This window comes from Erpetoichthys calabaricus, chromosome 2 (assembly GCF_900747795.2).
Source record: "Erpetoichthys calabaricus chromosome 2, fErpCal1.3, whole genome shotgun sequence".
Classification (NCBI taxonomy): Eukaryota; Metazoa; Chordata; class Cladistia; order Polypteriformes; family Polypteridae; genus Erpetoichthys; species Erpetoichthys calabaricus.
The window spans coordinates 175,048,357-175,064,645 of NC_041395.2; the positions used below are offsets into that span (position 1 = coordinate 175,048,357).

Consider the following 16,289-nt stretch of genomic DNA (forward strand, 5'->3'; position numbering starts at 1 on the left):
TTTTTTTTTTCTTTTTATCGACCAGTTAAGCAAGTGTAAACCATTGACCTGACCAGTTTAGTTAGTGCAAGCCATTGAAATACACCATACCCTGACATAATTAAAAAGTATAACTGTTTTAAGCGAACTATTTCAGCACTAGAGCATAAAATCAGACTTCACGAAGGAGGGCAGGAGTTCAGTCTTTAACAAAAACATTCTGCTTGGCAGCATCCAGGGGAATTCATGTGTGAGATCAATGATCAGTGCACTGGCAGCCCCAGATGATTAATTATCATAACACCCAGACTGAATAAGACTTCAGGAGTTGAGAAGTTTGTTGCTGCATTAGGGAGTCTGATATTCCTGAATGAAGCTGGCAGTGTAGTTAGCTTGTTTTAGGCTGTTGTGTTTGTAAAGTTAAGCTGGGGGTTAAATCTCAGGACTCCCTTCAGGTGAATTACTGCTACTTACGTAAAGGCTTAAGGTTTGCCGCAGGTGTTCACTACGCATCTGGCTGGCTACATGTAAACAGTATTTATTTCATTTTTTTTTCTCTTTCTAAAAGGCAGCTTGAAATAGATTGGCACCAGCTCCTTATGACACATATGGAATGGCAGCATCATAATAAGTAAGAACAATCCAAAAGAAGTACCTGAGGGTTCAAAGCATGGGATTAACAGGCAGGTGAAGCAAATATGGAGTTGCAAATATTGCTGCATGATATGAGAACAGCTTTTGACTGAAAGAAACTGAGAGATATAAAACCGTTGGTGCTGACAGTAGCTGATGTGCCAAAGACAAAGCCATTAGTCAGAGGCTAACAAGTCAATGCAGGCTGGCAATTAACTCAATGACATGCTGTAAGCTGGTTTTGCAACTGTAAAGCACTTTGAATCATAAAAAAAACAACAGAAACTTAAAGGAGTTGGGTCCACATTAGGCTTTTCAGTGTCTTTTGTTTCATTGATGGAGAACTGAAAGTATTGTGTTTACAGAAGTTTAATTTGGAAAAAGAATACTAAAGGGGAGCATGTAATGATAAAGCCTGTGACCAGCAGAGGGGCGTTGTAGCACCCCAAACCTCAGACACCACCACACAAACACAAGTCCTGGGTTGAATTAAATGATTTATTATCAACTATACATTCACAATTGCTCTCATAATACACACAATTCCCCTTTTATTCCTTTCTTTCCTCTCCTCTGCAACTCCAGGCGAACTTTGCCCTTCTTCCACCCAACTCCAACTCTCCCGGATGTGGCAGGATGGTTCCTTTTATCTTGGACCCAGGAGTATTCTCGATGCCAGGGCATATCCTGATGGAAGTACTTCTGGGTAATTCAGAAGTCTCCAATACCACCTTGTATCATTGCCTGGTGAAACCCAGGAACCCCAACAAGGCTGCTCTATGGCAGCACAACTCCCAGCATACCCTGTGGGTGTCCATTGGTACAGCTGCCTCCCAGGCTGCTGCCACCTAACATTTCAGGGGAGCATGTAGCTTGAATAATCCCCCTGTCCTTCTTTCAAGCTGGCCTCCTGGCTGGGTAAAGTTCCTCCATCTAAACCTGCCAGGATGCCAGTGTAACCCATTCTCCGGATGGCATCCAATGGGAAGGGAGTCCATTCTGTCAGGGATGCCAGTTTGTGCCTGCCGTCCATCACAAGCCCATATGCAAAAGTCATCAAGGTATACGTAAGAATTTTGAGGAGACCATTCAGTCCATAAATCCTATTTGTTTAGTATCCAGATTCTTCTTAAAGATTGTTAAGGTTTCTTATTCAGTAGTAGTAGTAATAGTAGTGATATTGTCATGTGTACAGAGTAGTATATTGCTTAATTTCAATTTCTTAAAATGCATTACACCACATACTCTTATTGTTTTTCTACAGATTGTAATAACATTATTATAACAATATCTGAAAGCAAAGCTTGGTAGATAGCATACCAGGGTAGGCTGATCTACACATGGGCTTGATATTGAAGAAGGTTATTAGGACTAATTTATCTATTATTTATCATTTTTTCTAATCAACTGTAATGGCTATTTTATTCAAAAAACATTTTTCATGAGAAATACATTACAATAATTCAAAAGCACATTTTTTTTAAACATCAGCTTGGGCATCAAGTTGCTGGGTTTTAATCTAAGAAGGGTGGTAGATGTGGCAACTGGGAGAACCAGCGCAGTACAAAAACTGCAGGCATAATTAACAAAAGGAAGTGCCAGGTAGTCCACGAAAAGATTCCCTGGAGGAAGAACAGAGCAGGTCTTGAATAGTGATACATACCCAGGGACTCGTTCAGACTTGCTGTTGGTAAAACAAGATTAATGCAGAGGTGCCACTTTCTTTTGTAATGTTTAACACAAGAGGAGGTGTAAGAAGAGTATCTTTAACATTACAGGTATAGACGTTTAATTTTTAAGTGATACCAAATATGCACAAAGGTTGAGAGATATAGCCGAAATAAGATGACAGGTATAACTCGCATTAAGCTTCACAGAGTCCCTTAGGTCTGTTGGTGTGGGCATCATCTTAATATGAATGATTTAACAGCTCTGTTGGCCTTTAACACAGTAACATCACAAGAGAGGCCCACCGAAACAAGCTAATTAAGATGGCAGGCTCAGTTATGGGACACCTTCTTGACCCTCTGATGGTACAGCAGACTCTTTTTTTTCTACTGAAGGTGGGTTCCTTTAATGTTGGGATTAACAGGTTGCATTTTCATTAAAATTGCTTTTCATTTCACACAGACTGTAAACTTTAGGCTCTTTGTTATATGGGAGCACATACTCCAAACTATAGTACTGTATAATACCTTCACCTGGAAAAACTATGGGCAGAATAGCAATGAAGGCAAACTATTTTTGTATTGAATGTAATTTAAACGTAGTATCTTTATCAGAAGCACAGGTAGTAACACTAAATAAAATATACAACCTGGACTACTGCAGCAGTAGAAGTTTTAAAATGGTCGTTCACTCCAGGTAGCACAATTCTTCATTACACTGTCTCTTTAGAGGCACACAACAGCCTATGTCATTATCAGATGTAAAGAAGAAAGACTACTCTTCTCTTGGTTGTTGTCTGTTTTTTAATTCCCTATCTATTAGGCCTGTCCATGCTGTGAGTGCTGAGCCATGACCCTTGTTATCCTTTAAAAACACTTAGAAAATAATTAATATACAAATACAACATTGAATAAGCCAACAGACAGAAAATCTTTTTTCAACTCTAACCTAATCAAATAAAAATGCTCAAATAAAGCAAACAGTTAAATTTGAAACAAGTCAAGCAATTCCAGTAATGTCAGTTCAGCATTTCAGTCTGTCAGTTCAGCATTTCAATCTATACAACAAAGTTTACGTAATTTCTCCTGCAGGCACACCTCCATCATCAGAATGGCACAATTCATTTGCAAAGGAAAACTTTGCAGGTTCCAAAATTTTCATCCACGTGTCACATGTTCTATAACGCTGGTTCAGTAACATCACTTCAAAAAAGGCTCATCATATTGATATTCCAATTGAAATGGAAGGTTTATATTTATGGAACGCACTCTTGTGCAAAGGAGAGAATGAAAGCAAAACTAATGATATCTCTTATATTTCTCTTCTGGTTCGTCCTGCTTTCACTTCCTGCCCACACGCAGCCGACATGGCATTTCTCAATTCCTATTCAAGGTCTTCCATGTCATGCACTATACTGGCCTGCTGAGCATAATACATTCAACAAGTACTCGAGGTGCTGCCACAACGGTAAAGTAGCTTTACCACCCTTGCGGGAGCCACCTGTGTCTTTACAACAGCTTCTTACACAGCAAACATCAGAAGCTAAAAATTATCGTGAACACATTTGAGAATACAACTCTTCTCTAGCGTTTGCTTCCATAGGTGCACAGATAACTCAACCTCCTGGCCACGGACCATACTGTTTTAAAATACACTGGCAAATTTATCACCAAATCTCTCCACTATACGCTAACACTTCTGCCTCTCCAGAATATTGACAGTTGTATGTTTTTGACACAGTGCAAGCTACTGAAGTATGCTTACAAAATAAAGGAAACTCTGCATGCAGCGAAAATGTACTTCTCCAGCCAGATTCCATGCTCAGAACCATCAACCCCTTCGCTAAATCATACAAACATATGCATGAAATCACTCAGTCCAATCCAACAGCATCTGTACGAATGGTTTTCAAGGAAACCCCTAGGCAGGATTTACGATGATACAGTGCCCTGACATGTCACACTGATGTTGCAGCGATTTTCGTCGGAGAAGATGGCGAAACGCCTGCCAAAAGGGACATTTGCATCTATCCCATAGGCAACTGCTGTAAAGAGATTTCCATGCTCAATATGAATTGCGATCCTATAGTTTACCCACTTTTATTCCCTTATGAAGACATTGGCTGGCACAAAGATTTACAACATGTTCCCGATAAAAGAATCGCCAAGCGAATAAGGCTTACTCAATGCCAATTTTACGCTTACAGATTATCAATGAGGATTACATTTAGTATTTTGCACTCCAGCGGCAAACTATTCCAACAGTACATCGTAGATGCGTATGTTAAAACAGAGGGCGCGCGTTTCAACTATCTCAGATTACATCAACAAAATCTGCGCGTCGAACTATCAGATGCACTGCAAGCAAACAATGAAAATAACAACGTTCGTGTAGGCAAAATGATCATATTACCGTCCACATTTACAGGAAGTCCAAGATACATGCAACAAAACTATCAGGATGCCATGGCCATAGTACGTAAATTCGGAAAGCCTGATTTATTTATCACTTTCACATGTAATCCTGCTTGGCCGGAAATTCTATATGCACACTGCATCTTTCAAGAAGTATTTATTTCTTCTTGATTTCTGAATTCCTTTCTCACTGTTTTCCGTTCCTATTCTTACACCGGTGTTGGCTAGTTTTGAATAATGCTGTACAACCTCCCTCTGCCACACTTATCAGTGAGTGCTTTTAGTCAATGAACTGGCTGAGCTACTGGATTGAATTTAAGTAATCAACATAGACCTCAGTGTTAATGTTTGCAGTGCACCATGCAATGCATATGTTTCTGTTATATGCCATTCAATATGGGATTCATAAAAGCAGTGTTAATATTTGTGAGGTGCCATCTGTTGGCATGACAAATGCAATGCATATGTCTCGGTTATATGCATTCGGTATGGGATTTTTAAAAGCAGTGTTAATGTTTGATACACCATCTGTTGGAATGACAAATGCAATGCATTTTATTACTAAAAATGTTTGTGATGCATCATATTTTGGAATGACAGAGACATAGAACCTGATGGACACACAGACAAACACACTCTAACACTTATCCTTAAATTAAGGTGGATATTGCATGGATCTTCCAGTTTTATAAGGGACTGTGATATTTGAAGATTAGCTAGGTTTCAGATATGTCTGTTTCTTTTGCCAGTGATTCTGTCATATTGTCCTGTTTCTCACTTTTCAATACACTGAGGCCAAACAGTTCACAAATTCATCTTCTAAGCCCACTTTTCCCACTGTATGGGTCATGGAAATCCACAGTCTACGCTGGCAGCATGGGGTCCAGTTCTTCAGTTCTATACTCATACACACAAGAACACTAACCACTCCAGCATGGCTTTGGAAAGTGGGATGATAAATGAAGTATGTGGAGAAAAAAAATCACTCAGATGTATAGAGAACATACAAACTCCACAGGCTGTGATCAAGACAGGATTAGAGCAGTAGGTTAGAGTTATCAGAGACTTTAAATTGAACCCTATGATTAAGCATCGGATTCATGAGCGAGTGTGCCCTGTGAAGAACTGATGGCATATCCAGAATTTGGTTCTCTCTGCTGCCATCCTTAGCTAAAGGAAAAAGCAGGTTGAGACAGACCCACTGACACTTATCCTTTTATTAAGGTGGGTTGGTTATTCAGCTTAAGCTCCTGTGACTAAATTATACCAATGGCAATGTGTCTGTGCCGTCTGCACCCATCATTAGCCAAGTCAGTCGTTTTACTTTTTTGTAATTCTTATGTGAGTTTGGTGGGGGTTTCTGTTGTTTGTTATAATATTTGCATGTCTCATGAGCTTCTGTAAAATCTAAACACCTCCCCTTGGGACAAAAAGTAACTATCTATCTATCTATGAAATGCAAATTGATTAAATAGCAATGGATGAAATAAAGACAAAGTATTTTTTTTGTTATCTTTGTATCAATTTCTTTAAGAGGTTAGATCACTTTGTCTCCAGCCATCCACAAAACGAGTCTTTTCGTCAGTACAGGGTGTCTAATAAAAAGATGTATAACAGTAATGTAACATAAGACACGTGGATGGCTTGTAGGAAGAGGGAGAGAAAAGTTTAAATGCTGCTCTCTGCATACTCTGTGAATTGGTTGAAGCGTTAAGCTTGGGTTGCATTTTTTTTTCCCAAACTATAGACAATACCCATGAGTATTAAAGGACACTGCCAGATACTCATTTATAGTTTCAAAAATGTATTAGTACACTTAATAACACTATCCATTAGCATAAAATGTATAAGCCAAAGGATTCTGTCTGCAAATTGAAAAGTCATAGCCTAGGCCAGTGGAGATCTTGGCATAAAAATTCTGGTAGGGCCGGACCAGAATTTTTCTTTAGGTCTGCAGACTTCTAAAATGTTAACATGAACTTACATAACTAATAATATCTGTCCCTCTTTTCCTAATGACTAGTGAGACATGTAAGCCCACACAACATTCTTGTCTAAAAAAAAAAAATCAAGCAGTGGGATGCTGGTGCTTGTCCCTTTTCTATTGGCATCAGATCATTATGATACCCTCTGACATTGTCATAATCTGACAAAAAATAGTAATATAGATTTAAATGTTAAGTAAAGTGAGAGCTTCATAACTCTCTGCTGACAAGGAAAATATTTTAATTTTGAACTACCTAAATAAACAAAACCCTTAAATTTAGAATCTAATGGGTTTTAGTGAAAAAATAAGCCAAAATAAAAAAAAATAAAAAAACGCTGACTATCTACACTGCACGGCTCAAGCACAAGACTCTAAGGCTGTCCAGTAGCAATGCTAACCACTGTGCAGCCAGCTATGTGCTGCTATAAATATAAAATATTTTCTCCATACCTTTTGTTTCTGAAGCAAGACCCTGTGGTGACTTTTTTTTTCACACAAAGTGCAAGGGACACAAGTGAGGCTTCCTTAGTGGGGTTTTCAGCCCTGTTATAATCAACATAATGTCTTGTGATCAATGAGTTCCTGATATTGATCTGCTTTTTAATTTTTTAATTACTGCGACTACTTTTATAGAAGCAAATGGTACCAGACTTTATACATCTTCGCTGGCTTGTGCTGAATATTCTTGAATGGGGAAAGCTCAAACCAGAAGTGCAAATTCATGATAAAAACAAAATGTAAATGAACAAAATGAGGCAACCCTAATTTTAAAACAGAGAATAAGGGTATCTAAATATTTAAGCCTCATCACTAAACCGAAAAGCTCAGGTTGCACACACACACACACACACGCACACACACACACAAACGGTAAAGCTGGAACACTGCAGAGCCAATAGAGCTAGCCCCTTCAGTCTAAAATAGGGTGGCTGCACCCAGCATGAAGACAAATTCACCTTCTACACAAAGCAAAATATTTCTAGTTAGAAATTACATTAATCAAATGACAAAATCTTGAAATTAATTGCTGAATAATACAAAGTTTAGGGTTATTCTAAACATTTTAGTAATAAGCTAAATTACAGAGGGAAACATATTGATGCCCCATTGGTCATCACCATGTAGATACACCGCTGGTCTGGAGGTATAAATACAACATGGACATTTCTCAGTGTAGCTTCTCTGCAATGTAGTATACTTACTGAACTAATTTTCATTTAATATCATGCAATTCACAGTAACCGAATTGAAAAAGAAGCCATCGTCATAGCAGCATAATGCAAGTAAATGTGTCTATTTCAGAATTCTGTAATGTAGTAAGTGATAGCTTGAATGTTGGAAATGAAGTACATTTTATAAAGAGATACAGTTAATATGGCAGTGACCTGAAAGAACCTTTCCCTGGAAAAGCTTTGGGAGGGAGCAAATATTTGATTTCAGATAACTGCATATGTCGTGCAGATGTACATGGGTGAAGTAATATCCTATTAGAGACCTTCATCTCTGGGGTTTTTGCAAAAGCTTCTAAAATTAACAGGAAGTTAGTACAGTGCAGTCATGAATATGGCATTTGGTACATATTAAGACACTAATAAAAGCACTGAGAACAATTTGAACGAATTCAACATATTCTTAGGAAGTAAAGAACAAAATTGCAGAAATTGACTTGAAAAGTGTTGTTATGGATGCCCAAAAGAATTGCCAAAAAGGGAGCGGAAATTGTCAAGACAATTGCCAAACAAACAAAACATAATTTAATTATAGTACTTTATTTAACTAATTTAGGAATGTTAAAAGTGCTGAATGCAAATTGTTAAATAAAAAAATAGAAGAGCCACAATCCTAAATTCTAAAAAATCTAACACTAAAGCCAAGAGTACAGAAATTAATCAACTAAACCAAAATCCCAAATCTAATAATCAAAAATCCTAAACTGAGCCAAAAATGAAAAAAAGCTAAAAATCCAGAAAAATGGCCAACAATTGCTGTTATGAGTTGATTATGTCACATATTTTTAACTGCTTTGTTTTTGTTTTTCTTGGACTTTCCAGTTGTTATAAATGTTTTCAAGGTTGCTGAATAATAAAATTTTATTGTGAATACTTTTATTTAATGACATTAATATATTTCAATGTTTTTACGTGATTCCATTTCGTTTCCTATGGGTGCCGTCATTTTGAGTTTAATGTATTGTTGCTAGCCATGTTACTATGCAGGATGACCCATGAGGTCATGACCCATGATGTCACACAGGGTTACAGGGTTTTCATGATAAAAAATAAAATGCAGATTAAAAAAATGAGGCAACTCTCATTTTAAAATAGAGAATAAGGGTCTCTAAATATTCAAGCCCCATTCAAAGACTGCCTGGATATCTGAGTGCTGGATACAAATCTTTAGTGGCAAGAGAATTTTGTTTATATATTTTTTGGTTATGACTTTCTTTTCAATTGATTTTAATTCTTTGTATTTAGATTAGGCTTTGATTAGTTTCTGAAGTTTGCAAGACTTTAGGCTTTGTTTCATCCCCTGATTCTTACTCTTTAAAAGTCTGCCCTAACATTTTCTGTGGCAGAGACGTTTAATGCCACCGCACCTAGACTAAAGCAGAAGGTGTAATATATATGGCTTTCAAAAACCTACTACACATCTGACCATAGCACCTTCAAGCCGTGATTTACAGTTAGTTCTAAATTTGACAAACAAGGCACATAATTGAGTGTAATAGTCTGGGGCAGAATTATAAATACAAGAAAAAAGGAAACACAACATCATTGGAGTATGGGAAAATAAAATAATAAAAAAACACAAATGAAATGAAAAGGTTGGTGAGGCACAGCACAGATCTTAATATAAAAACAGTGAAGGTTTAACAAAGCCTTTCTTTTTTTGAGATGGAGAGGTATGGCCCAGGATAGGAGATTTTCTTTTAGATAATAATAGTAATAACAATAATGTTGAAAAGTGGTAATCAGTAAGGAAACATTTTAAGGATAGTCAAGAACATACAGTATTTGCAATAGTTTTGCAAAATTCAGTGCTGAATTTGAAAGAATAGTTTCTTGAGTTGGGCTAGCAAGACTACCATAATTAGTTCACATATTCTATTCCCCTGAGATCCAGAATGCAATGAGTCATTTTACCTTCGATAAAAATACAATATCATGCTGTTTCGTAATACATCTTCATACTGTAAAGAATGAGGCACTGCAGTGATCAGTGCTACCTCATAGCTGAAGCAACTTAGGTTTAAGCCTAAATACATTTCTGTGGGTACCTTGCTTCTTCTCCTAATGATCATGTGGCTGTTCCAATTCACATTCAGGTTTAGTTTCTTTGGCAACCCTACACTGGTCTAAAATGAGTGAATGTGTCACTGCAATGGTTGCCATCCATCTCATGAGAGCAGGATAAAGAAAATAGATGCCTGGATGGATTGTATTTAGTTTCATGTCTGCATAAGCAAAGACTGATCAGGTTAATTTCTCAATACATGCATGTAACGTGAAGTTTTATTGGAAAATCAGGTTACCTGCTACCAGTGGATAAGTGCTGAAAAGTAATAACCTTTACATAAGATCTTCAAGCATTCTGCAGGAGACCATCTGATGCTTGTGGGCAGGAGACTAATCATCCTTCCATAAAGCAAAAAACAACAATCAGGTTCATAAAGAGAAGAGTCTATAGAGTCCAGTAGCAGTCCAACATAATTCTTCGGGCTCATTAAGAAGATGCAGTGGTCAATAGTATCAAAGGTAACACTAAGAGTCCAGTCAATTAAAATGACAATACATTATAAGCATGAAGAAGAAGGATGTTCAAAATATTAAAGAGATTATTTTCAGCAATGCAGTAAAGTTGGTCCATGGAGCAGTGTTTTATTAACCTATTATCTATTTATCTTCCTCTTGTAGGTGAGCATTTGAGGATATGTCCACAAGGGTATACATGTTGCACATCGCAGATGGAAGAAAACCTTGCCAACCTGAGCCGACAGGAGTTTGAAGGTGCATTTAAGGACTCTGGGCGCTCAGTGACCTCTACCCTAAACACGCAGTATAAAGTCTTTGATGGTGAGTGCTAGTTGGCTGTTGTATGTAAAAAGATGACATGTAATCATATTTTATATTATGAAATATAAAATGTGGCTTGATACCGAAAAGATCCATCTGCTGTTTGAGACATACTAAGGTAAAGATTGCACCACCTACCCAAATACATGACTTCATTTCTAATCCTGTATCAAGAAGGAATCATGCAGATGGATCTCCTTTATAGTGATATCTGCAGATATTTACTTTAATCTTCCTTTTAATCGGGGGCTAATTTTTGTCTCTGATTAAACTCTTACAACAGAAAACAACAAGAGATTTGATTTGCAGATTTTTCTACTTAGCCTGGAAATTTAAAGTGACTTTACCGTGTGTGATTTCAGCGTCTTTGATGGTATATACAGAACCTCTTTTTTGGCATTGTTGAGTGAAATGTTCTGCACTCAGTGTGTAAAATGAAGACAGGAACGAGTTAAATGCATGGTAATGTATTTCTAGTAGTGCATAAAATACACTGAAACTATGAATAATTTAATAATCATATTTGAAAAATGTATTACTTTTATCCATTTTTCCACTTGGCTTTTCTATTACAGGGTTGTGGTATGTAAGAACCCATCCTGGCAGTAAGTCCATATTCAACCCTGGATTAGGTGCTAGTCCATTGTTGTCCAAACTCCCAAACCATGCCAATGTTAATTAATACAAAGGCGTGAAATATGATAGGTTATAGGGTGTGAGGGCCCCCATAATTAATTCTTTGGACCCACTGAAAGCCTGAAAATCAAAATTGTGGGAGCTCGCTGAAAATAAATTTAAAAACATGTTATAGTGTTAGAAGTCACTCAGTGCTCATTGATGTGTTTGTGAGAAAGTAGCCAGTAGGCAATTTTTTAACAGGCTCCATAGAAGGGCCTTTATCTGTACGTGTTTAGCAGTTTGGGCAGGGCTAGATGTTTCAGTGATAGTATCCAGTTTGGCAGGCAAATAAATCCATTGACAAGCATCAAAAGGATCTGAAGAAGAGGACAGGGACTTTCAGAGAAAATGTGTAAATAAGAGATCTATGTAACTGCTTATTTTTGCCTTGATCTCAGTCTTTGGCATTGTTAGATAAAAATTGTGATCGGGCTGCAGAGACCTGGGAGAGAGATGATGTCAGAAGGGACAAAGCACATACATAAAGAGTGAGAGAGAGAAAGAAACAGATACTGAAGCACGTAAACACTTAAAGAGCAGAAGTTATGAGATCTGCTCCTCTGCTTACATCCATTGGTTTAGGTATGTGGCTCTCAGTGAGCCTTGGGAAGGATTCTGCCTCATGGAGTTGGAGAAAGTGTGTATATATAGATAGATAGATAGATAGATAGATAGATAGATAGATAGATAGATAGATAGATAGATAGATAGATAGATAGATAGATAGATAGATAGATAGATAGATAGATAGATAGATAGATAGATAGATAGATAGATATTTTATTAATCCCAAGGGGAAAGACAGTCCCTCTTCTGCCACCAAATGAACATTATGAGGTGGACCTGGCAGCAATGTGCAGGTAGGGGAGACAGCAGAGAAATGATCATTGGAGAAACAAGAATGGAGCCATGGAAGATTGGAGAGGTGGCAGCAACATTGGATTGTGGCTGAGAAAAGAGACTGCCTGTTAGAGTGAAAGGGTTCATTTTTTCACAATGTATTAGGCTACAAACACGAGTGATGATAAAGTGTATGCTACAAAAGATCAAGATCTTTGAACATATTGTCATACATTACAACTACCAAAGGACAGTATTAAAAATATATTAAGATCAGCATCAAATACTCAACACTCAAAGCAGAAATACAAATGAACATTTATTAAAGTTTCCAACTTTTGTTCAACTGAGAAATTGCTCAATCATATTAAACATAAGTAATCAAAGTAAATCATGATATTGATGACGATTACCCCAAAATAGTGAGATGTACAATTTCACACTCCCTGTAAATTTCACTTAAAAAAAATCAACCAATGGGTCACTTAAAAAGGACTATAGCCTTGTCATAAAAAACAGATGCAAGAGTCATAAAAAGGTTTGGGGAAGTCACCCATATATTTCCTGGCTGCAAAAGGATAAATTGTCCACACTGATGTGCACAGAATGGGGTCCAAAACAGAACTGATGAGTTAGGGTGAATATGGCATCTTTAAAGGCCAGCAAGGGAAGTGAGGTCATCCAGGGCGGAAGTGGAAAGATCCTCTTCCATAGGCCCGGACCCAGACATGAAGTCATCAAAAGGGCCAGAACTGGAAGGCTCTTTGTTCATAGGTTCTACACCAGATGTGATGTCATCAGAAGGGTCGAAAATGGAAGTGACATCATCAGTGGCAGGCGGAATTTCCTGTGAACAATTTGCAGGAAAGCAAGAAAAAAGGTCAGCGCACTCTGCCATCCTCTGGTCTGGCATGGAATTACTCTCATTTAAACCCTTTAGCTGCCTCCCATGCGCACGTGTGTGACAGCCTTCAAACTCCAAAGAAGAACTAAAATGTTTGTCCATGTGTCAGCACACAGCCTGACCATTTGCCTAGCACACTGCAGGGTTGAAGGGCCTGTCCAAGCAACCCGGAAATATACCAGCAAAGCAAGTATAAAGGGAAATTTTGCATACTCCAAAAAGAAGACCTATTCTAGACATGAAACTGCTTTGAGTATATCACGGAAAAGTGGAAAAATTTTGAGTATACCGATTAAGCTGAATTGTTAAATTGAGGCAAGTTTACTACTTATTTAATTTTTTTGCAGTATCACCATCTGCTGGCTGATGGGTGGTAATTCCGATTTTGCACTTAGTGCAAAGAAGCCACTACCTCAAAAATACTGAGGAGCAAGATGATGTATAGCAGGCACCAATGGGGACTGCTAATACTGACAGTATTCACATTACTGGGAAACACTGCTTTACCCTCAGAAAGATATACTAATGCTTTCCAAGCTCTTAACAAACTAGAGCTGCAGTGCTGCTCTGTGACAGTGAGGTGAATTGGTTCATGGAACACAATTATTTTAATCTGCATGATAAAATAGCAAATTTAGCTTAGCACACACAGGATCTAAGAGTGCATCTGTCATGACAAGTGGCTGTTCTGCATAATGCTAATCAGAATTGCAAGGTGCTATGGATTTTGCCTGAAGAGTGCATATCAGTTTATTATACAATTTGTTTATTTAAAATATGCATATCATAAGAAAGCATTCTACAAGCAGTAGCTAGTGGAGTATTCCACAGTACCAGAGTAAGATTTCACTGGAGCATTAATGGAGACCCCTGAATTCTGCAAGGTACTTCACAATAGTGTCTAACATGCCTGTCTGTTAAATGCAACAAAAAACCAGAATACCAGTAGAAAGCACACAGGAACACGGAGAGATTATTCTGGGCAAGGAATTGAAACTTTGTGGCATGTGCTATTATTATTTACTTAAAAGCAAGGAGAGTGATTTCATTAAGTATAGTTAAGTTGTGGTTATACAAGTGACTACTGACATCATGACAATCCTTTCAAGCACCATACATTATTTTGAAAACAAATACTGCCAGACCACAGAAAAGTCCTTTATACAATAACCAAACAAACGTTGGTTTAACAGAAGGAAAAGCTAACCAGAACCAGCCTTCCTGCCCCATAAGGGCCTCACTTAATAAGGCTTTCTCTTTTTCTACATCTGTCAAGTTTGTCTATTCTGTCACATTGGCCTCGTTTTCAGTTTGAATATTCTTTTATGAAAAAAGACCATTTTTGCCCCTGTCCAGGACCAATTTCTAGATAAATTCCAATGTTGGCTTTAAGATCAGGATCACCCTTTAATCTCCTGTGGCTGCATAACTACTTTGTTTACAGGACGTAACCTCGTGAAACTGAGCCCTTTATCCACAGCCCCAGTCCTGGATGATACACGTGGAGTTTAATGGCACTTTTTTAGACTAGATGTTTAGAGCAATTACAGTCTGAGGACAATAACGACGGAAAACAGATCTCTGCTGGACTCCACCTGCACTACAATGATATACTCCTATTCTGACCTTTATTTTATTTGACCCTCATCATGTAAAGTGGGTTCAGCTTAAAATAAATGTGTCAACATTGAGTCTGTCAGTCAGCTTTGGACACAATATGTGTGCCAATTTAGTTTAATAAACCAAATTCAAAAATTATTGGAAATCGGAAAGTACAGTACTGAAGACAAAGTGGTTAACAACACAGAACACGAGGAGACAAACACAGGTCACATAATGAAATAGACTTGTGATATCGCCAGCCAGTCTGGCCAGGAGTTAGAGGGTCGTTCAGTTTTCAGCAGATTAAAACAACAGAGGGTTGCTTCACCGTGATCTTACTTGCCTTTTGTTGTCTAAATAAAAGTCGCAGCATGCCTCTCTGAGCACAGTTTTGCAGCGGACTCTGTCAGGACACGCTGTAATGAAAGCTTTGTTTGTCTCGTAGAATGTACACTAGCCTTTGGCTGTTTAAAAGCTGAGATTCAGCATTTCTGCTGCTTAAAAGGCGCACCTAGACCACCCAAGCTGAATGTCTGGCATGGCCTCCAGAAGAAATGCCATGTCTATAAATATGTTTTTCTTGACTACGTGTGCTGTTCTGTACGGGTGACCACAAACATTCTTCAGTTCCTTTTTAATTTACTGTTGACCAACTGTGTGGCAGGTATAGAAGGCAGAATATTTGTCTAGCGGTATTGAGGAGAGACATGGCCATGGCATGGTAGTACTGTGGGTAATGCTGTTGTCTCACAGTGCTTGGACCCAGACTTGATTCCAAGCTTGATGCCATCACTTTGGAAAATGCACATTCTTTCTGTGTTTATTTGGGCTTCCTCAAGATTTCCATAAAGTCAGCAGGTAACTCAACATTGACCCTAAATGTATGACTATGTAGGTGTGTGACCTGCAGTGTCATCGCATCCAGGGATGTCTGATTCTATCTGTCTCCATCACAAGCATGACCAAAAAAAGCAAATCTACAAAATGGACAGATTGAAGAGAGTTCTGTGAGAAACTGCTGTCTAAATTGAGTTTTTTATTTCTTGTACCATACAGTTAAAAAATGTACATAACGTACAAAAATTCTCAAGTCATCTAATTCAAGGTCATTGCTGAAAATTAGACATAAGGCAGAAACCAAAGCTGGTCAGGGTGCCAGTCTGTTGCAGAGCAAACTTATGCACATATACCTGGGGCATATTACAGTCACTAAGTAGCCTAAAATTGGGATGTGGACAGAAAAGCAGAGTGCCCAGAAAAAAAAAATACACAAAAGACATAGAAAGAAAATGTAAACTCCACACAGACTTCAGCCAGGCATAAAATCTGGCATAAAAAGTCAAATTCCAGCAGCTGGTGCTCTGGCACCTTAAATGCATCAGCCATTTATTAGACACAATATCATTGTAAATGATAAGAAATATATAAAGGTGACACCTTATCATTATTTGTGTGGAGTTTGCATGTTCTCCCATTTGCCATGCTTGTTTTCCTGGTGACTCAGAATTGGC

At 38.0% G+C, this 16,289-nt stretch overlaps 1 protein-coding gene across 1 annotated transcript in view; it reads left to right on the plus strand.

Annotated features, from left to right (window-relative positions):
* The window catches only part of LOC114646560 (glypican-1-like), a 118,347-nt gene that overhangs the window by 54,408 nt on the left and 47,650 nt on the right, over positions 1–16,289 (plus strand). The window contains exon 2 of the mRNA XM_028794812.2: positions 10,596–10,754. Coding sequence (XP_028650645.1) covers positions 10,596–10,754 — 159 coding nt within the window. The remainder of the gene's footprint in view (positions 1–10,595; positions 10,755–16,289) is intronic.